Genomic DNA, 27,522 nt, shown 5'->3' with positions numbered 1-27,522 from the left:
TGCACAGCATTGTTATTTATTTTTAAAGTGTTTAAAAAAAAGTTAAGAACTTTTGGTTCATAACTACTGCTCAGAAATTCAGTTTTCACTATTAACTTATTATAATATTAATCTAACAATTGAATGTTCTCCTTGATGCCTTTTAGATATCCATTCTGACTTTATTCACTTGGATTCTGGATGACGATTAGAAGGTATTCCTTATCTGCAATGGAAATAGAAAGTACAAACTTACATGGATAGAAAACAATAATTTATTTCTCCTGCTGCTCAATTCACTACCATATTTTGTGTATTTTAAATTATTGAACAGTTAAAACTCCAATAAATCAGATTACATATTACAAATTATATTCTTTAAAAAAATTTGAGAACCATTCTATTTGATAAGGCAAGACAGAAGGCTTTAAAGAAATCTGATATCAGACAGACAATTAGAATGAATCAGAACCCAAAAACAGATTGTTGCCTAAACTATCTGCTGGTTATTTGTCTTCGCCTTTATGATCCATCATATGTGAATGTCATTATACATTAAGGATACTGTCTGTAGTTATGACTAAATCCCAGGGTGACAACTGCTGCTGGAAAATAAACCAAAGCACTTTGCATTGTATTATCTGCAAGATTCAAGTGTGAACAGGTAGCACAACAAAATATTTAAATCTCTAAATTAAACCTGAAAGGTAGCCAACATTTGTAAAACATTCCTGCATTTTGTAATTTTGTGAAAACTTCAACTATTATTGAAATCAAATGAACTGATCGACACCCATGATACATTCCAGAGATCGATTTCCTCCACCACAAAATTGCACACTACCATCTACGAAATACAAGATTACTTCAACAACACTTCCCAAACCTAGGACCTCTGGCACTAACAAGTTAACAGGCAACCGGCCAATGGAGACAACAAGGCACAGTAGGAGTTGTGTCCAAAGTGGAAAAATGGGATTATTATAGATGGGTAGCTTAGACGTGGTGGGCCGAAGGAACCATTTCTGTGGTGCACAACTCCATTATTCTATCACTGCCTGCAGGGGTTCTCTTCCAAATCATGCATCACATCAACTTGGAATTATATCACCATCCCTCCATCATTGATGGGTTAAACTGCGGAACTCAGCCTCTGAACATGCTAAATTAACTGGTGCTTGATGGCAAAATCTGGCCATGAAGGAAGCATTCTTCTTCCAAACCTACACACGGTATGAAAGTGAACATGGAGTGTTGAATCAACTATCTCCTCACTGAATAATAGAGAAGGCTCGATGGGGCAAATAGCTTTGCCAATTCTTAATGTCACTAGATCTAATTCACCTCCATGTCTTGCCTTTCTCAGCCTCCAACCCTCCAATTATTACCCATCTCTCCCACTCTCGTGCACCCTGCTACCTATCCCCTGCTTCCTTCTCCAAACCAGAAACCATACTACTTCCTTGTTCTTTGCTCTCCTCCCTCCCTCCCTATACTGTATTACTATGGCTGTACCTTGAGCAACAAGAATGCAGCAAATCAAGTAGACAGCTACTACCTTACAAACTGTTGGTGAAGGGACAGAAAAGTGCTTTCAGGGCAGAGCTACAAGGTACTGAACAATGAGTCAAGAAATGTACGCCACCATTTGTTTCCAGTGTGTAAAATCATGAACCAATTTACACTTTCTAAAATGGAGAGCAAAAGAACCTTGCTACAGAGTAGGTGGGGTGGAAACTTATCTGGAAAGAACCTGTTACACCGAGGGCAATATGTGAAAGTATCTCAACCCGTGATTCATCATAAGTGAGTCTGGGGGAGATTCACTTTCTCTAGAAATGACAAAGGCATTCCATGTACATATTGTTAAAGCTAATTATTTGTACAAATCAGCACAGGCATGTTTAATGCAGCATTATAAATATCATAAATAAAGAAAATCTTCCTGAATTAATGCAAGCACTGAATTACACCCTTCATTGGAAAATTCATCAAATGAAAGAACCAAGAGACCATTTGCAACTAGGATTAAAATGAACACCCACAATCTTGAAACCAGCTGACACTGGTATAAACATATCAATGTTTCCATTCATTGTTGAACTTTTTGAAACTGTTGAAACTTATTCAATTTCAGCAGATTTGGCCACTTAAGTGTCATCAACACTTAGGAAGATTTTACTAATACCTACAAAATTGCAAAAGAAAGTGCACAATACTCTTTCAAACTACTTTATGTTTGACTAAAATCTTGGATAAATTAGAGCTTTTTAAAGATTACCAGCAATAAGTAAAACTGGCAGTGCATTATTTTTAAAAATTCGATATATTTGTTGCATCACTTACCTTTAGTTTTACAGTTTAGAGTGGAAAACAGTACAAAAAATCTAAATGCTGAGTGCACTTGAGGCTGCATTACAACAAGACCATTACAGCTCTTACTAACATAATCGGGTGCAATTTTGAACAAAATTAAAATTATGACACAGACATACATTTGCCCAAGTGTAATTCTTCTACCAACACATCAGTAATAAGCTGCTAAACAAGGATGGTGATCACATTAGATTGCCACTTTCTTCCATGGTGAATAAAGAAAACAGTCAGTGGTAATTTGATAAATGGCAAGTTAATTTGGAAGCTGCAATACACAACGTTTCCATGAATAATCAAGCCCAATGACTCATGAGTGCAGCGTTGAAGGTATAATGAGTTAAGGTCTGCCTTCTCGTCTTAATGAATATGCTAGAGTTACTCACACAACATAAATCATATTTATAGAAAATAATCACTAATTGTTTGATATAACCAGAAACATTTCACAGGCTATCAATTTTACACTGAGGTGTATCACAAGAGAAAATGTAAGCACCTACAAATAATTTCAAAATACAGTAGAGCACAATGTCAAAAACTAAGGTCGATATTTTTATCTGAGACTTAACAGAAAATATTTGGTATGTTTTCATCCATTTTGGTAAATGTTCTTCAATACTTTTTTAAATAAAAATCTACTTAGTTCTTTGCTTGATGTGCATCTATGCACAAACTGCTCACATAACTCTATCAATAATGTTATTAACTAGCAGCTTAGAATTGATTTTCAAAGCTCTTTTCTCTACACAGCATTGAGCATTTCACATGCTTCCAATGCTATCCAGGTCATTTTTTTCAGATTTATATCTGCAAGCTGTCACGCTAGAGTCACGTTACTGGGTGCCAACAAGATTTATATCTATCTGCTTGATAAATCTTTTTATTTTATTCTGTTATTGGATCATGGAGATATAAGTTTTATCCAATCTTCATTTCTTATTCACTCCAAAGCCATGCGGGGATAATGAATGCAACTTTTTGTTCATCACCAGTTGTAAAATTATTTTATCAGCCACAACACAGCAATGTTCACATCCCTATCAGGATTTCACAAACTGCTTTATTACCAATGAAGTACCTTTGAAGTGCAGTTATTGATGTAATGTAGAATGTGTGGTAGCAAATTTGTATGTGGCAGGCTCCAACAAACAGTAAAGTCATACCAGGGGGCGCTGACGATGGCTGCCTAGCCAACGGTCTGTCTGTCTTTTCTTTCTGTTTATTTTAAGTATGTGTCAAAATATGTTTTAGTGTTTCTTGGTTTGTTTTGTGTGGCGGGTGGGGGGGGGGGGGGGGGGGTTTGGGGGAAACTTTTTTCAATCTCTTACCTCGATGGAGATGAGATTTTTTTCGTATCGTATCTCCATCCAACATTGCGGCCAAACATCGTGGAGCCTTTCCTGGAGATCGACCCGGCGCTTCAATGCAGGTGCGGACTTACCACCGTGGAGCTGCGATCCCCTTGCCGGGGATCGACTGTGGAGAGCTCCAACCTATGCCCTGTGGACTTTAGCATCTTGGAGCCCGGTTTAAACATCGTGGTCCCTGATTAGAGACTGAATCGGGGCACCAAGCCGTGGTGAGTTTCAACTGTCCCGACGAGGGAGTTCCATCACCCCGACGCGAGCGCCTCGGATCGCCGGCTGCGGGAGCTTTGATGGCCCCGACTGCGGATGGTTTGACAGCCCCAACCGCGGAGAAGAAAGAGGGAGACATTGGACTTTATTGCTTCCCATCACAGTGAGGAATGTGGGGAGCTGCTGTGGTGGACGTTTATGTTCAATTTTATTTTACGTGGTTGTGTGTCTTACTGCTTTTCACTTGGTGTGGCCGTATGGCAACTCGAATTTCACAGTACCTTATGGTACATGTGACAATAAACCCGTCTTGATCTTGAAAGTAATTATCATATGTTTTGAAGTGGTCCTGATTGTGGATGGAATATTTTCCAGGACACAAAAAAAGTGTACAGACTTTTGTCCTCGAATAGATGAATGGATTCTTGAACTTGAACTCAGCAGAACGGGCAACCGATGTAACTATCAGAAGATAGACACGAAAAGCTGGAGTAACTCAGCAGGACATCTCTGGAGAGAAGGAATGGGTGACATTTCGGGTCGAGACCCTTCAGGCTGGTTAAGGATAAGGGGAGCAAGAGATATATATACAGTGATGTGGAGAGATAAAGAACAATGAATGAAAGGTATGCAAAAAAGTAACGATGATAAAGGAAACAGGCCATTGTTAGCTGATTGTAGGGTGAAAACGAAAAACTAGTGTGACTTGGGTGGGGGAGGAATAGCAAGAGAGGGAATGCTGGGGCTATCTGAAGTGAGAGAAATCAATATTCATACCAGTGGGCTGTAAGCTGCCCAAGTGAAATATGAGATGCTACTCCTCATATTTGTGTTTAGCCTCACTCTGACAATCGAGGAGACCTAGGACAGAAAGGTCTGTGCAGGAATGGGAAGGAGAATAAAAGTGTCATGCAATCGGGAGATCAAGTAGATTCAGGCAGGCTGAGCGATGGTGTTCAGCGAAACAATCACCCAGTCTGCATTTGGTTTCACCAATGTACGAGTCCACATCTTGTACATCGGATACAGAAGATGAGGTTGGAGGAGGTACAAGTGAACCTCTGCCTAACCTGAAAGGACTGTCGGGGTCCCTGGACAGAGTTGAGGGAGGAGGTATAGGGCCAGGTGTTGCATCTTCTGCGGTTGCAGGGGAAGGTACCTGGGGAGGGGGTGGTTTGTGTGGGAAGGGATGAGTTAACCAGGGAGTTGCAGAGGGAACGGTCTCTGCGGAAGGTAGATAAGGGTGGAGATGGAAAAATGTGGGTAGTGGTGGGATCCCGTTGGTGGTGGCAGAAATTTCGGAGGATTGTGTGTTGTATGTGATGGCTGATGGGATGGAAGGTAAGGACTAGGGGGACTGTCTCTGTTGCGACTAGGGGGAGGGGGAAGCAAGGGCAGAGCTGCGGGGTACTGAGGAGACATGAGTGAGGGCCTCATCTATGATGGGAGCGGGGAACCCCCGTTCCCTAAAGAATGAGGACATCTCGGACATATGGAACACCTCTTCTTGGGCACAAATACGGCGTAGATGGAGGAATTGGGATTAGGGGATAGTCTTTGCAAGAAGCAGGGTGGGAAGAAGTGTAGTCAAGATAGTTGTGGGAGCCACTGACAGGTAACAATGGCCTGTTTCCTTTATCATCGTTACTTTTTTGCATATCTTTCATTCATTGTTCTTTACCGTCTATATCTCTCGTTTCCCTTAATCCTAACCAGTCCGAAGAAGGGTCTCGACCCAAAATGTCACCCATTCCTTCTCTCCAGAGATGCTGCCTGTCCCGCTGAATTACTCCAGCTTTTTGGTTCTATCTTCGGTTTCAATCAGGATCTGCAGTTCCTCCTTACACATATGTGACTATCATATTCTCTACGATAAGAAACACCTCAAAATAAATAATATTATCTTAATTCATTTTCTGTTTGTAGGAGCCTGCTAGAGACAAATTCAAGAACTCAATGTTCATGGCTTTCATTCAAAATCTACCCAGGTGGAATACGAGGTCCTTTCTCTCTCTTCCAACCACCCTGGCCTTTCACATACTCTATTCGTTTCCTTTACCCCCCCGCATTTCTTTTCCCCCCTCACTCGCACACCTCCCATTGGATCCCCTTTCCACCATCCCCTCCTGTTGTGCCAATGAGGCACCACCCCTCAGTTCCATCCTTCACCTATCAGATTAGGGAATCTACAACATTTTTGGTTCTCCATTTATCATTTCCCAGTCTCTACTGTTTTCTCCAGCCTCCCCAACCTGACTTATCTGCCAATCAATCCCTCTTCACTCGCACTCAACTATCTCCCATCAATTCTTGCCCCACACCACCTCTAGCCCTCTACTCTTCCAGTCTAGATGAAGGGTCTCGACTTGAAGTGTTGACTGTCCATTTCCCACCACAGATAGCTCCTGACCTGTTGGGTTCCTCCAGCTGTTCTCTGTTTTACAACAGATTCTAGCATCTGCAGCGCCTTGTGACTCCTTTAACTTAATACAATTGACTCAGAGGCTAAAGTTCTAATAACCCAAGTCAGGACCGACATTGTGGTGAACAGTGCAGCACAACAGATGTACTGAACCTGTCAGAAAGGAAGCTGCAACATCTGCATTAATTCTTCTATCAATAGCAAAAAATCTGAAGGCAAGCCCTTTTGGACATCGTTCACATATTCAAGCAATTATAAGGTATTGGTGAAGACCTGCGATCGCACCAAATGATCTCAGGTTGCGAATGGAAGTTATATTTTCAAATATCTCAATACTTGGGTGGTACAACTAAGACAATATTTATTGCCTATTCGATCAAGATCATGAGGGGTCATTAATGAACTGAGGAGTGTAGTCCAATTTGATCTGGTCTTGTAGCTACCTGATTCCATGACAAGAGCGAAATATTTGGGGTTTCGCTTTAATCTGTTTCCACTCTGATGCTAAATAACTAATTGCCAGTTTATCGAATACATTCTCATAGTTTTGAATTCATATTTTCTAAATTGTTGGCCCAATTCCAGGTCTATTAGATTAAACAAAAAGAGACAGTGCACATGAAAGTAGCACATTAAAGAAATATTAACCCGGTATTGCGACAGTTTTACAATGCACACATTCTCCTCAACATTCTGTCAGGGCATTTGGTTAGAAAAAAGTTAAAAACAATCCTTCCAACTGTCTATACCCCTAGCCATTTCCCCACGAAACCCACCCAAAACGGACTTAGTCTTCCCTAGATTAAAATCTTGGTAAAATTCCCAGGATTACTAAAGACAAAGTTCACTTGACTAAGGTTTGATGGACAGATAGTAGAGCACTAATTTTTCACAGGCAAAGCAATATTTAAAATTTCCTCAAGCTTTAAAAACTAACCATTACTTTAGGATTTCAGTTTCTCTTAATGTAAAGACTCCAGGCCTTTGAATTGTTCAGTTGCCACCTATCAGAACTCAGATTTTGGGGCAAAAAATCAGCCAAGCTTACCTGGTGCAACCATTATCTCATGTTTTTTTGACCGGACTCGCAGGAATGTCAAGTCATTCTGTGGATCGATATCACGGACAGTGCTTCTGGCTTTTATGGCAAGTTGATGGAATAGTCCTGCATATTGCACAGTGGTGGAGTTGTCCAAAGTTGTCCTAATTGGGATTCCTGCAAGTTGATGAAAACAATAATATAGCTTTCTAAAATTAATTCATTATAGTTCTATCCAAAGCAAAAGATTAATTTCTCATGGTTGTCTTGTTGATTACAAATAAAATTTAAAAAAAACATTTTAGAGTTAATACAGAAATTTGCATTATATAGACAATAGGTTCAGGAGTAGGCCATTCAGCCCTTCGAGCCAGCACCACCATTCAATGTGATCATGGCTGATCATTCTCAATCAGTACCTTGTTCCTGCCTTCTCCCCATACCCCCTGACTCCGCTATCCCTAACAGCTCTATCTAGCTCTCTCTTGAATGCATTCAGAGAATTGGCCTCCACTGCCTTCTGAGGCAGTGAATTCCACAGATTTACAACTCTCTGACTGAAAAAGTTTTTCCTCATCTCCGTTCTAAATGGCCTACCCCTTATTCTTAAACTGTGGCCCCTGGTTCTGGACTCCCCCAACATTGGGAACATGTTTCCTGCCTCTAACGTGTCCAGCCCCTTAATAATCTTATATGTTTCGATAAGATCCCCTCTCATCCTTCTAAATTCAAGTGTATACAAGCCTAGCCGCTCTAGTCTTTCAACATGTGACAGTCCCACCATTCCGGGAATTAACCTAGTAAACCTACGTTGCACGCCCTCAATAGCAAGAATATCCTTCCTCAAATTTGGAGTCCAAAACTTTGGACCTCTTTGCTCCTATACTCAACTCCTCTTGTGACGTACAGGTATGTAGGTTAATTGGCTGGGTAAATGTAAAAATTGTCCCTAGTGGGTGTAGGATAGTGTTAATGTGCGGGGATCGCTGGGCGGCACGGACTTGGAGGGCCGAAAAGGCCTGTTTCCGGCTGTATATATATGATATGATATGATATGATATGAAGGCCAACATTCCATTGGCTTTCTTCACTGCCTGCTGTACCTGCATGCTTCCTTTCAGTGACTGATGCACTAGGACACCCAGATCTCGTTGTACGTCCCCTTTTCCTAATTTGACACCATTCAGATAATAATCTGCCTTCTTATTCTTACCACCAAAGTGGATAACCTCACACTTACCCACATTAAACTGCATCTGCCATGCATCCGCCCACTCACACAACCTGTCCAAGTCACCCTGCAACCTCATAGCATCTTCCTCACAGCTCACACTACCACCCAGCTTTGTATCATCTGCAATATAGAAGAGGCTTGCAAGCAGTTATTGATGAGATATAAAGCCTCTTTTAGATTTTGTAAGTACTATTTACTCTTGCTGTGTCCTTGGAAAAATGTTCTGCTTATTATCACTGTCTTCAAAGGTACAGAATTAATGATTTAGGTCTGAAAACCTTCTTCAATTTTTTTGTTTTTAAAGGACTACTACATTGGTTTTCATTGTAGGAGGATATCTGCACGAGAACAATGACATCTTACTGCAGCTGTGCAAGGCATTGGCAGGACCAATCTGGAGTTTTATGTGCAGTCTTGGTCACCTTATCTGTTGAATGATACTCCTGCTTGGAAGAACTGCAAAGGTTTCCCGGAAACAGTCCTGGGTCTCCCAGGATGGAAACATCAAATACTAGGTGGCATAGCGTTAAAGTGAGATGTTTAAATGAAATGTGACGGGCAACTTTATTGTTTTTGCAAAAGGGTGGCGAGTGCCTGAAACATGCTGTCGGTTGAGGCAGATATGATCAGAATTCAGAATCAGAATTACCTTTATTTGTCATCCAAAAAACAAGTCTTTTGGACGAGATTTCGTCACCCACAGTCCAACAATAAGAGCAATAAAATAAGCAAATTACACAACCCCAACCAACACAAAACACAAAACAAAAAGAAACATCCATCACAGTGAGTTTCCTCCAGATGATGGCATTTAATAGACTTTTGGATTAGCTTGTGGATATTCAGGAAATGGAGGGATATGGATTATGTGCCGCTAAATAAGAGATGGTCCTGGCACATGTTCAGCGCTGACATTGTGGGCTGATCAGCCTGTTCTTGTACTGTTGCATGTTCCATGGGATGGTAAGATTAATGTAGGAGAGATAGTTAATTAAGTCTACATTAACTGGAGTTTGAAGAATGATGGGAGGTCTCAGAAACCTACAAAATTCTAACAGGACTGGAGAGATCAGGTACAGAGGGGATACCCCCATTGGCTGGGAAGTCCAGAATCTGGAGTCACAGCCTCAAGATTACCAGAAATTTGTTCACCAAAGGAGATGGTGAACCTGAGGAATTCTCTATCACAAATGGTACTGGAGGTCAAGATAATTGAAAATATTAATGGAGGAGGTAGATATATTTCTTAAAGTTCAAGGAATAAGGGTAGGAATGATCATGTTGAATGGTGGAACGGGCCAAAACATCTCCTGTTCCTAGTTTCTACGTATCTATAATCACGCACGTTCAATGGTGGGTCAATGCAAATTAAAGTCGATGGAAACAGGATTGGAAGGGAATTAGATACTCTGTACAAATCAGCTCATAGCTGCTGGCAGAAATGATTATCAGAGTCAAATTTTATAAAAAAAGAGTTCAACTATTAAAATCAAATCAAAAGTATTGCAAATGCATAGCAGGGAAACTAACATTTGACAAGAGAAAGAAAAGCTGATACATCACACGTCATCAGAAACACTGCCTCAGCCATTCCAACTTGTTTTTTGTGTTCTTTGAAGCAAGGTGACTTGTACATTTTTATGTGTTTTTCTATCATTAACAGGTTGCCAGCTTATCTCAGTGGGGAATTTACAAATAGAAAGCAATATTGCAGCTATTTGATTCTCAAGGCAATTTGCAGTCAAGTATCAGAAAAATGCCTCAATAAATTCTGCAGCTTCAATAAAAGCCTGGCCTGATCATTCCAAATGCAATCTCAAAGGAAATACCGTGAACAAAAGGTATTATCATGATCAGCTTTAATTTGATTGCAATAGCTCTCATTTATTGAGCAAATAACGAGAACACATGGGGTACTAGTTATGAAAGTATCAACTAAGGTAGAAGAATTATACAAGGTTAAGATTTGGGAATTTAGAATATGTACCAAATAATATAGGATTTAAATCATATTAGATTACCATTGCATTTTAGTCTAAACTTATAATGTCACATAAAATCATTCCTTACACCTGGACATCAGTTATGTGTGAATAAAATGTAAGGAACCATATGCATGATTGGGGATAATTTTTTGTTAACATTTAAGGATTTAGAAACATTAATTTCAACTCCCAAATTTAGTTTTGTTTACACAATTAACTGTCTGATATTTGATCAACTTTCCCTCCAAATAAACTCTAATTCCTTAGACAGACAAAAAGCAAGAGTAACTCATTGGGTCAGGCAACATCTCTGGAGAGAAGGAATGGGTGATGTTTCAGGTCTAGACCTACTTCAGTCACCTATTCCTTTTCTCCAGAGATGCGGCCTGACTCCGCTAAGTTACTCCAGCTTTTTGTGTCCGTCTTCAGTTCAAACCAGCATCTGCAGTTCCTCCCTACACAAACTCTGGTTCCTTGTCTGCTATATTTTTGTAATGCTAATCTCAGTGAAGGCTCCCCCTTTCTGCCTCATGAAAAATCACTTGAGGGAAGGAAATAATTTTCTTGAGCAAAAACAGAGGGAGAAAAAAAAAAATGATCACCAGTTTCCTAAAACAAAGATAAAGCCTTGGAGTGACTCAGAGGCTCAAGAAGCATCTCTGGAGACCATGAAGGAGGTGGTCTGAAAAGGGACCCAACCCGAAAAGTCACCTATCCATGTTTTCCAGGGATGCTGCCCAATCTGCTGAGTTACTGCAGCACCATTGAATCATTATGCTTTTTTCCCCCGTAAACTAGCATCCGCATTTCCTTGTTTCTACCAGTTTCTTCATCCTCTTTATGGATCCAGCTACAAATATAACAAAGGTTGATATAAAAACAAATGCAATATGCCCACAGATCCTTGCCCACCAGTTGAGCGGACGAGTCCTACTCAACTGGCCCCAACTGTGCAGGCACGGACGCGTTTGTTCTGCGCATGCGCAGTTGCGGCGGCCATCTTACATAAGTACCAGATAAACGGAGCCCCAACTTCGCATGCGTGTTTTTAAAAACCTTAAAATGTGAATAACTTTAAAACTATAACACCAATTTCAATGAAACTTCTTCCATAGGACCACGGGATGACGGTGAGTAAGGTGGGTCTAAAATTGTCATGCTATCATGTACCGTTTTGGCTGTAGTTCAAGAACAAGTAAACAAACAGAGAGTTTTAGCATATAGATTGTCTACTGTATATCGTGTTGTTACTTGCGAGCAAAGCACCAAGGCAAATTCCTTGTATGTATACATATTTGGCTAATAAAATTATTCAATTCAATTACTTGAGCCCCTTCGAACACCAATACAACTATTACTCCTCAGAAAATACATTCTGTGAATGGATTGACCTACACTGTTCTTATTCACGATATCCTGAATAAGAGTCAGTAATGCAATTGTCCATCAACACCTCTTCTTTACTATAATAATATATATATATTTTTTAAACTGCTTCCAAGGATTGGTAATAAAATCCGAAAATGCTGGAAACACTCAGGTAGCAGCAGTGGGAAGACAAACAAAGTTAACTTTTCAAGTCAAAGACCCTTTGCCAGAACCTACTCTTTGAGCAACGAGATTGCCTGCAATTGGTTTCACCTAGAGATGTTGCCGAAAATAGCTCTGGCAACAACTTTTCTTTCCAATCCTGCACTACCATGTCCAGTCACACAAGGCCCCTCTCTTAGCTCATATTTTTCTTTCATTAACTGCTATCAGCAGCAGACATGGAATCAATTTGCGTAGACAGAGGGGGAAAAAATCCAGAATAGTGAAAGACAGTCTGAATGTTTCCTCCCACGTTCCAAAGACGTGCAGGTTAATTGGCTTCTGCGAATTGTCCCGAATGTGTAGGACAGAACGAGCGCATGAGTAATTGCTGGTTGGCATGGACTCGGTGGGCCAAAGGGCCCGTTTCCATGCTGTCTCTAAAAAAACACATTGGTAATAACTTGGATCTGAAGTTTTTATCTACATATTAATTAAAGGGAAACGCTGCAGTTATTATTTGCGATTTCTGGCAAAATTACCTTGTGGGTATAAAAATTCCTAAACAGTACATCCATGCAAAATTAGAACTAAGGTTCAGCCTTAATTTCTGAAGCAAGACTGATGTTGAAATTGGACACTAAAATAACAGTAAAGTGCAAGTGAGAGGAGGCCACTACTTAAAGAAAAATATTTGGGCATGACATGTTATGAAAGCTTTGCTTGTAATCAGCCCGTACATAACATCAAGCATTTGGGAGACCAATGTAATGGATTTGCGAGAGCCACGAGGCATCTTCTGCTGTGTCTAAATGTTTGACACCTTGACTTAAGAACATGTTGCCCTTGGCTGGCCGATGCTTTTTTTTCCAAATGTATTGCCCAGCACCTACGTTTGTGATTTGTGAACTGTTGAGGTTACGAACAATTGTGACCTGGGAATGACCTGTATTTTTTTATCAAGTGTCCAGACCCCTTAAACAGTTCAACAACAAAAAAACAACCCAATGTAACGGGTGGTCTGTGTGGATTTTGTACGTTCCCCTCTGCGACCGCATAGGTTTCCTCTGGGTGCTCCAGTTTCCTCCCCCATCCCAAAGATGTGTGGGTTTGTAAGTTAATTGGCCTCTGGTGTGAAGGGAGTGGAAATGAAAGCGAGATACATAGAACTAGTGTGAATGGGCAATTGATGGTCATTGTGGGCTGAAGGGCCTGTTTCCATGCTGTTTCTCAAAACTAAATGAAAATATTGCTACACATAACCCAGTTTTACAGCAAGTAACTACCTGGGGTTTTAACAGATAATTTGAGACTCATTCCAAGCATGTTAATTAATTTTTAAAAGGACCACTGCATTGATGAGAAAGACCGAAGGAACGTGGTGAACCGGCTGCATTCTTGTTTGTTGTCAACAAAAAAAAAATGGCTGAGTGAAAATTCTGCACATTGGCAATTCCCACTCTCCAACAACGCAGCCTGCAAAATTTCTAAACATAATTGAAAAGTTATGAGCTGATTTGTTTTGTCTGTGCATTGCTTCGCATGCTACATTATTAAGTATATTTGTGATTTGAAATTAAAGGATCCTGGAATTAAAGGAAGACATGTGTAGGACTCCTGCTACTTGCTCACAGTGATTCCAATAGGCCTATTTTGGTTCTTTTGGGAGATAATGGATGTTGTATTCAAACTGGCACTTAATTCAAACATGTATCATATGACAGGAAATTGGTTTACCACCAATGAGATTCTGAGTCACAATATCTTAATGCTTTTCTTTTATTGAAGCTATTAGGTAATTGGTTGAATACTGTAGACCTCACACACACTTTCCATTAGGTTTAACCTCTAGAGTAAAAGCCCTCAGACTAAACCATGTTATCAGAAATACAAACTATTTTCACACTGCTGGTTTGTGACAGCGAAGGTTATGATTGAATCAATTAAAACTCTGGAAGATGAAGCAACCCATGTTCAACAGGTTTATTTTGATCTGCGACAAAAGCTGAGAAAGGTTCCAGTGATTCCTTTGAAGGTTCCAGGCCCAAAATGTGTGCGCCAAATGGTTAAATGAAACATTGCAATTTTGAGTTAATGTGCAAGATTATTCACACAAGGACCAAGTTTCCACCCATGTTTGATGATCAATTTAATATTTAACTACTCTGCATTTGAGAAAGATCAAGGAGTTCTGCAAAATCATTAAAGGAAATACCTGCTCGGTCCTGATCCTAGAAGTCTGGATGTTACAGCATGACTTTAATAGAAAGGGTAAGAATTAGCTTATTTGATGTTTTTGCTTGTACCCACAGCTCCTACAAATGTGGACCATTTCTCCGATTCAAATCATCATTGACCACAGGGAGGAGTATCCATGTCTAGAGACTAATTAAAACCATACACCATGATTTATTATTACAAATTTGCTGTATTTCTATTTCTTGTTTTAACAGAACTATTTCTGTACGAAAGTGCCAAAACACAAACAATTAATTAAATACACTTTAATTAGATAACAAATGTTTGCATTGTTATAAGTACCGATTTTGATTTATCTTGTAACACAAGAGACCGCTATTTGGTTTATGGATTTACACTAGGACCCAAGGATCAATCATATCAGGCCCATTCCTGCTCTCCTTAACACAGACTCCTCAATTCCTCTTAAAAATGAATTTACAGCAGCCATCTGATGTAGCAACATGTCTTCGGGCTTTGGGAGGGTTCACACAAACTCAGAGTCCACATTGAGAGGGTGCGAGCTCCAACCCCATTCATAAACAAACATGGGCCCACAGTGCTGTAACATAACAGCAACATGGGGCATTCATGTCAACCATTTTAGACCCATTTTATAAAGAGATGCATCTCTTCACTGAGGTGTATTGACATCGTATTAACACAAAATAAAAATATGCTTAATATAAACATAGCACAAAAAGTAAGGAAATTTGTGTTTGGTAGATTATTTCTTTGTTGTAACAATGCTTCTTGGCAATAAATCTTATACCGTTGGAAAACCTGTTTATTTCCCTTTTAAATGGTGCCACATTTGTAAGGAACATGCATTTGTGGAATGAGCAGCAGAGCTGAGTATGTGGGTTGCGCCCATGAAAAATCTGCCAAATCTTCTCTGCCAATGCCAAACAGCTTATTCTGCCATTGACTCTTGTTCGGTGTTGTTTGGTGGATTGGATGATTGAAGTCAGAAGAAACAAGACATATTGGCAATTTAACAATTTATTCATTTAATAAACAGGAGCCTCAGTAGCGTGTGGAAGAACCATACACAGCCACAACAGCCTGGCACCCCCTCCTCATGCTGGTCACCAGCCTGGTCACACACTGTTGTGGGATGGCATCCCATTCTTCAACCAGCATTTGTCGCAAGTCAGCCAACGTGGTTGTGTTGGTCACTCTGGCACGAACAGCACGCCCAAGCTGATCCCACAAGTGCTCAATGGGGTTGAGGTCAGGACTGCTGGCAGGCCATTCCATCCTCTCCACTCCCAAATTCTGGAGGTAGTCTCTGAGAAACCCTGCTCTGTGGGGGCGAGCATTGTCATCTTGGAGGATAGCGTTCGGTCCCAGACTGTGGAGATATGGGATTGCCACTGGTTGCAGAATCTCATCTCGATATCTCTCTGCATTGAGATTGCCTCCAATGATGACAAGCCTCGTTTTTCCAGTGAGGGAGATGCCGCCCCACACCATCACACTGCCTCCACAAAAAGATGTTACTCTATCGGTGCAGCAATCAGCATAGCGTTCTCCGCGTCTTCTCCACACTTTGACCCTATGATCCAACTGCCGTAGGCAGAATCTGGACTCATCGCTGAACATAACGTTCCTCCACATGTTCAGGTTCCAGTGCACGTGTTGCCGACACCAGCGCAAACGGGCCTGACGGTGAAGGGCAGTCATGGCAGGCCTCCTGGCAGCCCTATGAGACCGGAGATCGGCTGCGTGCAGTCTGTTCCGAATTGTCTGGGCAGAGAGCCGTCGGCCATATCGTCCTGCAAACCTTGACTGCAAATCTGTAGAAGACAGCCTACGGTTCCTAAGTGCTGACAGGGTGAGGAAACGGTCTTCTTCGGGTGTCGTCTTCTTGGGACGCCCACTTCGCGGCCTGTCTCTGACATCCCCCGTTATATGGAACTTGGCCTTCACTTTGGAGATGGTACTAGGGCTCACTTCAAATAATGCCGCAACTTGGTTTTGCGGAACACCAGCTTGAAGTTGCCCTATCGCACGGGCCCTATCCAGATCAGTCAAACGTGGCATGCCGATTCTTGGAGCAGACACCTACTGACCACTGTAGCAGGGCCCATGCTCAGATGCTGCCAATCAGGTGCCAATCAGGCACCTGATTGTCAGCACCTGGGGGTACCAGAAGCTCAAAACAAGAGTCAATAGCAACAGCAGAATAAGCTGTTTGGCATTGGCAGAGAAGATTTGGCAAATTTTTCATGGGCGCAACCCATATACTCAGCTCTGCTGCTCATCCCACAAATGCATGTTCCTTACAATTGTGGCACCATTTAAAAGGGGAATAAACAGGCTTTCCAACGGTATAAGATTTATTGCCAAAAAGCATTGTTACAACAAAGAAATAATCTACCAAACACAAATAAACTTACTTTTTGTGCTATGTTTATATGGAGAAAGATTTATTTGCTCTTAGATGCCAACTCTATAAAGCTAACATGCTATTTGCCTTCCCGTTTCCTTGCCTTACACATTTACTTCAGTGATTCAAATCATTATTTACAATGACGTGTATTTAAGAGTCTCTCATATTTTAAATTAGGTGATGGATGAAATAAAGTGCTATGGAAGAAACACTGGTACAAGTGAACAGATTTAAGAGGACAAACAGACTGGAAATGCAGACATTTTTACAATAACTCGCAAATGGCAATTGAATATTTGTTGAGGGGAACAAACCTACATATGAAAGTGTGAAAACTCACACCACCAGATTCAGGGACAGTTTCTTCCCAGATGTTATCAGGCAACTGAATCATCCTAACCAAACCAGGGAGCAGTGCTGAACTACTATCTACCTAATTGATGACCCTCAGACTACCCTTGATTGGACTTTGTTGGGTTTTTACCTTGCACTGCACGTTATTCCCTGATCATGTATCTATACACTAAAAATGGATCAATTGTAATCATGTATTGTCTTTCTGCTGATTGGTTAGTATGCAGCAAAGGCTTTTCACTGTACCTCAGTACGCGTGACAATAAACAAAACTAAACTACATGTCTCTAGGGGAAAAAAAGAAAAGCGAGTGGATCAAGGTTGACAGCAATACGTACCAAAGTCAAGATGAGTTAAGTGGGCATGAACATGGCACATGGAATATCTTGTGGCAAAACGTCAGTTCATACACTGGGGCAAAAACAGAAGAGCAGAGTACAGGGGCTCCCTGAGTTACAGATGGCATGACATAGGGAAATCCAACTTTGATGCAAATTCTCACATAGACGTTAAAGCATTTTACAAGATGGTAATAATATTAATGTTTAGTGGTGTTCAGTAATGACAGAATGTATTGCATTATTTTAATAGTGGTGTTAGCATACAGATTAGCCAGAAAAAGTAGCATATCAGAGGACTGAGAGAAATTCAGAGTCCAGCAGAGGAGGACAAAGGGCTTAATTAGGAAAGGGAAAATAGATTATGAGGGAAAACTGGCAAGAAACATAAAAACAGACTGCAAAAGCTTTTATAGATATGTCAAGAGAAAAAGATTAGTTAAGGCAAATGTAGGTCCCTTGCAGTCGGAAACAGGTGAATTGATCATAGGGAACAAGGAGATGGCAGACCAATTGAACAAATACTTTGGTTCTGTCTTCACTAAGGAAGACATAAACCGTCTGCCGGAAATGGCGGGGGACCGGGGGTCTAATGAGATGGAGGAACTGAGGGAAATCCAGGTTAGTCGGGAAGTGGTGTTAGGTAAATTAAATGGATTAAAGGCAGATAAATCCCCAGGGCCAGATAGGCTGCATCCCAGAGTGCTTAAGGAAGTAGCCTCAGAAATAGTGGATGCATTAGTGATAATCTTTCAAAACTCTTTAGATTCTGGAGTAGTTCCTGAGGACTGGAGGGTAGCTAATGTAACCCCACTTTTTAAAAAGGGAGGGAGGGAGAGAGAAAACGGGGAATTATAGACCAGTTAGCCTAACATCGGTAGTGGGGAAAATGTTAGAGTCAGTTATTAAAGATGTGATAGCATTACATTTGGAAAGTGGTGAAATCATCGGACAAAGTCAGCATGGATTTACCAAAGGCAAATCATGTCTGACGAATCTTATAGAATTTTTCGAGGATGTAACTAGTAGAGTGGATAAGGGAGAACCAGTCGATGTGTTATATCTGGACTTTCAGAAGGCCTTCGACAAGGTCCCACATAGGAGATTGGTGTACAAACTTAAAGCACACGGTATTGAGGGTTCAGTGTTGAGGTGGATAGAAAATTGGTTGGCGGACAGGAAGCAAAGAGTAGGAATAAATGGGTCCTTTTCGGAATGGCAGGCAGTGACTAGTGGGGTACCGCAAGGCTCAGTGCTGGGACCCCAGTTATTTACAGTGTATATTAATGATTTGGACGAGGGAATTTAATGCAACATCTCTAAGTTTGCGGATGACACGAAGCTGGGTGGCAGTGTTAGCTGCGAGGAGGATGCTAGGAGGCTGCAGAGTGACTTGGATAGATTAGGCGAGTGGGCAAATGCATGGCAGATGCAATATAATGTGGATAAATGTGAGGTTATCCACTTTGGCGGCAAGAACAGGAAAGCAGAGTATTACCTGAATGGTGACCGATTGGGAGAAGGGGAGATGCAACGTGACCTGGGTGTCATGGTGCACCAGTCATTGAAAGCAAGCATGCAGGTGCAGCAGGCAGTGAAGAAAGCGAATGGTATGTTGGCATTCATAGCAAGAGGATTTCAGTTTAGGAGCAGGGAGGTTCTGCTGCAGTTGTACAGGGCCTTGGTGAGACCGCACCTGGAGTATTGTGTGCAGTTTTGGTCTCCTAACCTGAGGAAAGACGTTCTTGCCTTAGAGGGAGTACAGAGAAGGTTCACCAGATTGATCCCTGGGATGGCGGGACTTACATATGAGGAAAGACTGGATAGACTGGGCTTGTACTCGCTGGAATTTAGAAGACTGAGGGGGGATCTTATAGAAACATATAAAATTCTTAAGGGGTTGGAGAGGCTAGATGCGGGAAGATTGTTCCCGATGTTGGGGGAGTCCAGAACCAGGGGTCACAGCTTAAGGATAAGGGGGAAGTCTTTTAGGACCGAGATGAGAAAACATTTCTTCACACAGAGAGTGGTGAGTCTGTGGAATTCTCTGCCACAGAAGGTAGTTGAGGCCAGTTCATTGGCTATATTTAAGAGGGAGTTAGATGTGGCCCTTTTTGCTAAAGGGATCAGGGGGTATGGAGAGAAGGCAGGTACAGGCTACTGAGCTGAATAATCAGCCATGATCATATTGAATGGCGGTGCAGGCTCGAAGGGCCGAATGGCCTACTCCTGCACCTATTTTCTATGTTTCTATGTTTCTATGTTAAGTTGAATATTTGACGGAATGTAATTTTTGCAATATATGGGTAACTATAAAACGGAGAGATGCTCCTGATGTACAGAGTGAAAAGTCAAAATCAGCTTACAAAAAGTTCTCAGGAAAGAAACCCTTGTAACCCAGGAACTGCCTATATTTTCAAAATGATGACATGTTGGAAAATGTTGATATTCAGAAGGAACCGAGGAGCATACAGTAGTTATTTAAAGCTAAAGTGCAAGCAATTAGAAAGACAAACTTGCTGGCCTTAATTACAAGAGGATTCGGATACAGTGGTAAAGATTCCGTACAGTACTTTGATTGTTGGTGAAACTACAATCAAAGTACTGCAGACAGATTTTGTTTCTGTACCAAAAAGAACATAGTTGTTTTAGAGGAATGCAGTGACGACTCATTAGACTGGCCCCTGGATAGAATACTGAGCGTACGAGGGGCGATTACGTGATCATAACTTATACTCTCCAAAGTTTATAAGAATGAGAGATGATCTCATCACAACATACAAATTTCCTATAGCATTCAATAGGCTGAGACCAGGGGTCACACACTTGGTATGAAGGTCTGAGACGAGAAATTTCTTCACTCACATGTGGCTAGTCTTTGGAATTCTCTACCCAAAGGACTGTAAAGGCTCAGTGATCAAGTTCATTCAAAATAATTATCGATAGATTTCTGGATATCAAGGGAGTAATGCTGGTAATTGAAGCTGAGGTAAATTATCAGCTAGGTTCTTGATCGATGGCAGGGCAAGCATAAAGGGCCAAACATTTTCTCTCAATGATGGGAATGATCAGGAACTCAAGGAGCCAATCAACTGCTTACTTGATGCACCATCACCCATTATAATGCTTTCCTTTGCTTCCAAATTCAAAATTGTGGACAAATAATATCAAGTCAAGTCAAGTTTATTTGTCACATACACATACACGATGTGCAGGGAAATGAAAGTGGCAATGCCTGCGGATTGTGCAAAAAATAAATTTAAAATTACAGCATATACATTAAAATTAGTCCCTGGAGTTATAATAGTTGTGATTAAAGTTTTATGATATTCGAGTTGCCACAAGTTTAGAACTTGCTTAAGCTGCAGAAAGGGGTGAAAAATTACTCGGGTTAAAGTTTGCTCTGACTACTTTAAAAACAAAAAAATGGTTGGAAATCATACTTAGAAAAAGCACTTCATTTATATTTATTGCTTCAAGGATAGCGCTCCCCAAGATGAATGTGTTTTGTCCATTGCCATCGCTAGAGGTTGGTTGGATCTATAAATCTGTTACCACATTAAGGAAATTGATTGCAGGATCCTAGAATACTCCAGGGTCTAAATTATGATCCTGGAGCGAATAAGGCAATTTATAAATATATTAACATAAAGATTGACATACCTTCTGAATTCACAACTATGGTACCAATCACACCTTTGTGAGACTGAATCCTTTTCAGAGTTTCTTCTACCTCACTCTGCAAACAAGAAATTTTCGATTAATCCAAGGCAGCATTTGGTTCAAGTCAAAATCTCACATGACAATTCTTCCAAAATGCGAGCATTGAGGTAACAATAACTAAGAATTTGAGAACGTAGGATCCCAAAGAATCATTTTATGCACTAATTAAAGCATTATTCTGAAATTATAGCAATGGAATATTACAAAACGATCTTGTAATTGTGTAGGGGATAATGATAACTCAAGTATGTCAGGAAGGAAGAACGTACAAACATAAAAGATTGCCTCTGATAAAGCATAATCAATTTGGATAGATGCAAGAAACTGAAGTGGGAAGGAAACATGGAGATTGTCTATCAGCTCCCAAGTAATAGTAGTAACAAAGGACATTGTATAAATAAGGAAGTTAGAGATGCATACAACAGCTGCATTGTGATAATCATGGGAAACTTTAATCTACATATAGAGTAAGCACAACAAATTAGCAGTAAGTGTAGAAAACAAATCACAGATCACATAATAGGATGAGGTTGGGTTTTTCTTTTAGAATGCTGAAAGGATGTTTATTTCATGTGTGTAAAATTATGAATCCTGAAGTACATAGAAAGGTTGGAAGAGATAGACAATAGGTGCAGGAGTAGGCCATTCGGCCCTTCTAGCCAGCACCGCCATTCAATGTGATCATGGCTGATCATTCTCAATCAGTACCCCGTTCCTGCTTTCTCCCCATACCCCCTGACTCCGCTATCCTTAAGAGCTCTATCTAGCTCTCTCTTGAATGTATTCAGAGAATTGGCCTCCACTGCCCTCTGAGGCAGAGAATTCCACAGATTCACAACTCTCTGACTGAAAAAGTTTTTCCTCATCTCTGTTCTAAATGGCCTACCCCTTATTCTTAAACTATGGCCCCTGGTTCTGGACTCCCCCAACATTGGGAACATGTTTCCTGCCTCTAATGTGTCCAACCCCTTAATAAGCTTATACGTTTCGATAAGATCCCCTCTCATCCTTCTAAATTCCAGTGTATACAAGCCTAGTCGCTCCAGTCTTTCAACATATGACAGTCCCGCCATTCCGGGAATTAACCTAGTAAACCTACGCTGCACGCCCTCAATAGCAAGAATAGCCTTCCTCAAATTTGGAGACCAAAACTGCACACAGTACTCCAGGTGCGGTCTCACTAGGGCCCTGTACAACTGCAGAAGGACCTCTTTGCTCCTATACTCAACTCCTCTTGTTATGAAGGCCAACATTCCATTGGCTTTCTTCACTGCCTGCTGTACCTGCATGCTTCCTTTCAGTGACTGATGCACTGGGACACCCAGATCACGTTGTATGTCCCGTTTTCCTAACTTGACACCATTCAGATAATAATCTGCCTTCCTATTCTTACCACCAAAGTGGATAACCTCACACTTATCCACATTAAACTGCATCTGCCAAGCATCCGCCCACTCACACAACCTGTCCAAGTCACCCTGCAACCTCATAGCATCTTCCTCACAGTTCACACTGCCACCCAGCTTTGTATCATCTGCAAATTTGCTAATGTTACTTTTAATCCCTTCATCCAAGTCATTGATGTATATTGTAAATAGCTGCGGTCCCAACACCGAGCCTTGCGGTACCCCACTAGTCACTGCCTGCCATTCTGAAAGGGACCCATTTATCCCCACTCTTTGCTTTCTGTCTGTCAACCAACTTTTTATCCATGTCAGTACCCTACCTCCAATACCATGTGCTCTAATTTTGCCCACCAATCTCCTATGTGGGGTCTTGTCGAAGGCTTTCTGAAAGTCGAGGTACACCACATCCACCGGCTCTCCCCTGTCAATTTTCCTAGTTATATCCTCAAAAAATTCCAGTAGATTAGTCAAGCATGATTTCCCCTTCGTAAATCCATGCTGACTCGGAACGATCCTGTTACTGCTATCCAATAGGGTGAATGCACAAAGTATTTTACACAGAGTAGGGGAATCAAGAACCAGATAGCAAAGGTTTGTGAGAGGGGAAAGATTTAAAGGGAACTTGTGGGGCACGGCACCCTCCCCCCCCCCCCCCCCCCCCCCTCCCCCCAGAGGAGAGAGTTGAGGAAGGTTCTATAACATTTAAAAAACATTTGGACAGTTTCATGGAGAGGAAAGGTTTACAGGGATATGGGTCAAACACGGGCAGGTTGGACAACTTGGATGAGGGAACTTAATGTAAAGTAGCCAAGTTTGCAAATTATAGAAGGATGAGAGGGGATCTTATAGAAAAATAAAATTATTAAGGGATTGGACATGCTAGATGCAGGAAACATGTTCCCGAATGTTGTACATTCAAAAGAGAGTTAGATAGAGCTCTTGGGGCTAGTGGAATCAAGGGATATGGAGAGAAGGCAGGAATGGGGTACTGATTGTGGATGATCAGCCATGATCACATTGAATGGTGGTGCTGGCTCAAAGGACCGAATGGCCTACTCCTGCACCTATTTTCACTGTATCTATGTATTTATACCAAGCTAAGATGGCAGTGAGAGTTATAAGAAGCATGCACAGCAGTTGCATGGACAGGTTTTGAATGGACAAGGACAAAGCAGATGTAACAATGTGGAAACATGTGAAGTTATCCAATTTAACAGAAAACCAGAATATTTTTTTAAAAATTGGAAAATGTTGTTCAGAGCAACCTTAATATTCTTGTGCTCGGATAACAGGAAGTAAACACATGGGCCTCATTCCAAAAAGTGAGAAATTAATAATGTCTTGCTGCAATAATTTCAAGTGTAATGGTACCTGAAATAGTTTGTCATTCCTAACTAAAAAGAGATTGCAATGACGGTTCATCAGACTGATTCCCGTGATACAAGGTTTGTCTAATGAGGAAAGAATGGGCAAATTAGGTTATTGCCTCTTACGTTTAGAATATATGATATTTGCTAAATATATAAATCCCTTCTGAGGCTTGATAGGGTAGACAAAGGGATGATTTCCACTTGGCCACAGAGTCCAGAAACAGGGATTGCCATTGAGAAAAAAAATCCTTTTTCCAGAGGGTGCAGAATCTGAGGAATTCTGCACCCAAGAGGTTTGCAGAATCTGTTATTTTGAATCATCAATTTAGAAATGGATTGTCAGAATTAGGAAATCAAGGGTATAAAATTAGAGAAGGCAAGTGGCACCAGGGTAATATTTCAGGCGTGACATTATCCTGTCAACTAGATTCAATGAGCTGAATGCTTACTCCTGCTTCTACTTATATTTTTTAAAGTTATTAGATGCTAACTTTCCAAAATGGTAATCAGATCTTCTTTTAAAAAACCATATGAAAGAGATAAATTAGAAAGAAAAACAAGGGAGAAGGATAACTGCAGAACGAAGAGGCACAAAGAAATGCAGGAGCAAGATTCAATGGGGAAATTTGGAAAGAAGCAGGAAAGTGCGAACGTCAGACTCTGCTGCAAACGTACAGGAAAGCAACATTTATACATTTGGGAAAGACCTTGATTGAAGTTTGGATGGAATTCAGAGGAAAAAGGAATAAGCTCATGAAAACATAACATTTATATTTCTACATATCCGATTATTTCAAATCTTGACTTCTCTATCGAAGGAAGATAGCGAAACAGATTAACGGCCAATTTATTGAGGATTGGCATATTTTAAGGTAGTCTCAGAAATTGCCTTAGCAAGTGCCAAGAAAGCCAGCTTTTCTCCCAGTGAAGTGGAAAATAATAGGGACAGGAAGACTACTGAAAATAAATCAACTATTTTATCCAAATGTAAAGAAAAATGTAATTCTCAAAACATAACAGCAAATAATCTAAATACTATTATTTAAAGCAAGAGCAAACCTTTCTACATTAGGCAATATTGTAAAGGCATAGCCTAAACTCTGAAGACATTGTTGAAGGTATTCATCCTCTGGTACTATCAGGATTGGAACCAATAATGACAAAACACTGACATGCTCTGCCATATTAAGTTAGCAACTCGTTACATTATGAGACCTGCTAGTGCTACACAAAGAGATAAAAGTATAATATGTCACCGGATGTTTAAAGTAGTCAGACAAACAATCACTTTAGTTCACATAACTCGGGAATTAGATCACGAAAAATGAATGAAATGCATGGCTATATCCAGTAGTTTTGGCAATTGCTCGCGACAGGCATTACATGAGTTTTCATTTGTAATTTCCTCTAATATTTCAGTTAAATGAATAGGGTGCGCCATCTTACCATTCGAAGAAAAAGCTCACCGCTGGGCCAATATGAACCATTCCTTGTAAACGTAAACAGTAAAAGCATTGTGCATCCTAACAGTTGGATATCAACAGGGATGTAATGCTGAAGTTTTATAATGCACTAATCAGACCCCCATTTGGAGTATTGTGAACAGTTTTGGACCTCATATGTAAAGAAGGGTGTGGTGGCGTTGGAGGGTGTCCAGAGGAGGTTTACAGGAATGATCCCAGGAATGGGTTAACATATGAGGAATGTTTGAAAGCACTGGGCCTGTACTCGCTGGAGTTAAGAAAGGTTGGGTTGGGTTGGGGAGACACAGCTCATTAAAACTTCCTGAATAGTGAAAGGTCTGGATAGAGTGAATGTGAAGAGGATGTTTCCACTAGTGGAATAGTCTAGGACCAGACCATAGCTTCAAAGGACATACCTTTAGAAAAGAGATGAGCAGGAATTTATTTAGTGAGAGAGTGGCAAATTTGTAAAATTCATTACCACAGAAGGCTGTGGAGGCCAAGTCAATGGATATTTGTAAGGCGGAGATTGACAAATTCTTGATTAGTGAGGGTGCCAGGAGTTATGGGGAGAAGGTAGGAGAATGGGGTTTATAGGAAAAGATAGATCAGTCATGATTGAATGGCGGAGCAGACTTGATGGGTTGAATGGCCTAATTCTGCTCCTATAATTTATGAACAAATAAAACCTTGGAATTAGTGTCATTGAGTGATACAGTGTGGAAACAGGCCCTTCGGTCCAACATGCCCACACCGACCACCATGCCCCACCTGCCTGCACTTGGTCCATTTCCCTCCAAACCTGTCCTATCCATGTACCTGTCTGACTGTTTCTTAAATGTTGGGATAGTCCTAGCCTCAACTACCTCATCTGGCAGCTTGTCCAATACACCCACCACCCTTTGTGTGAAAAAGTCACCGCTTAGATTCCTATTAAATCTTTTCCCTTGAACCAATGTCCTCTGATCCTGGATTCCCCAACTCTGGGCAAGAGACTCTGCATCTACCCGATCTATTCCTCCCATGATTTTGTACACCTCTATAAGATCACCCCTCATCCTCCTGTACTCCAAGAAATAGACCCAGCCTTCTCAACCTCTCCCTATAGCTCACACCTTCTAGTCCTGGCAACATCCTCATAAATCTTCCTTATAAAGGGCCAACAATGACCAACACTTGAACCATTTATTATTCACCTCTTTGTACTGTCTACAGAGATAAAATTCAGGAAGCCAAAATCCACAATGAGACTGGCTTGTGGTAATAGACAATTTTAAATCAAAAACATTGCCAACAACTCAAATCCAGTAAGAAAAAACTTCAATCTTCACAATAATACTACTTGAAAATAAACTATTTCCCAATGCATTGTTTCAATTTGTTCTTTGTAAAAAAAAAAGAGGCCAGAGCATTTCCAGAAGCCTATAGATTCATTACGGCTGTAATTAGCAATGATAGTTTACCAATCAGCAAAAAAAATCTTGATTAAAAATGGTTGAATATGTCTAGATTTAAATAACCAGGTGGCAGGAAAGCTATTAAAATAGTTGATTATTGTAAAATACTGGATGGCTGATTGGAGGAAAACCTATCAATAATCAACCACTCACAGCAAGAATTAGACAGTAATAATAAAGATGAAATTTAGGCCGATTTATCTTTCACCACATTCAGCCATTGCTAAAATGAACAAATTAACATGCCTCACAGAAAGATTAAAACTTCACAATAAAAATAAATCCCCAAATACCGAAACAATAAAACCTCAACATTGAAGAGAGATGGACGCTGTGAACATATCAGGTTGTAGATGCGTTTCAAATAATTTTGAAACCCTTTAAAAAAAAAGAAGCCATTTACAGATTACTCACTCAGTCCCACTGCTGACCATTCCACTGCAGACCGTGCCATGCAACAGTATAAACACCTACCAGCTCATTTTCCCCACGATACAGTAATAAGGTATACGTTGTCGTTAATAGAGATTTATCTTATTGCTTTACCATCTTGTCCCCCCGAAATGCAGCAACGAACAGCGACACAAACGCTCGAGAAGGTCCACCGGTTGCTAGGCGGAACCGGAAGTGACCCTT

The 27,522-nt window shown here is 40.8% G+C and overlaps 1 protein-coding gene across 1 annotated transcript; it reads right to left on the bottom strand.

Annotated features, from left to right (window-relative positions):
* dynlrb2 (dynein light chain roadblock-type 2) lies at positions 1-27,522 on the bottom strand. The gene is made up of 4 exons (XM_078400730.1): positions 27,433-27,522; positions 21,131-21,206; positions 7,403-7,570; positions 1-205 (listed from the first exon to the last, which is right to left on the bottom strand). Exons 1-4 carry the CDS (start codon positions 27,433-27,435, stop codon positions 162-164), a joined length of 291 nt encoding a protein of 96 aa, XP_078256856.1. The 5' UTR covers positions 27,436-27,522; the 3' UTR covers positions 1-161.

The sequence above is a fragment of the Rhinoraja longicauda genome, chromosome 6 (genome assembly GCF_053455715.1).
Source record: "Rhinoraja longicauda isolate Sanriku21f chromosome 6, sRhiLon1.1, whole genome shotgun sequence".
NCBI classification, from domain to species: Eukaryota; Metazoa; Chordata; class Chondrichthyes; order Rajiformes; family Arhynchobatidae; genus Rhinoraja; species Rhinoraja longicauda.
Note: the sequence above shows the minus strand (reverse complement) of the source record. Positions and strands in the feature narration are given on the sequence as shown.

What these genes read in the sequence shown, in the direction of transcription:
- dynlrb2 (XM_078400730.1), bottom strand. An exon ending in CATAGTTGTGAATTCAGAAG is followed by an intron (nt 7,571 to 21,130) that starts GTATGTCAATCT and finishes ATCAACTTGCAG; the next exon opens with GAATCCCAATTAGGACAACT. An exon ending in TGAGATAATGGTTGCACCAG is followed by an intron (nt 206 to 7,402) that starts GTAAGCTTGGCT and finishes TTTCCATTGCAG; the next exon opens with ATAAGGAATACCTTCTAATC.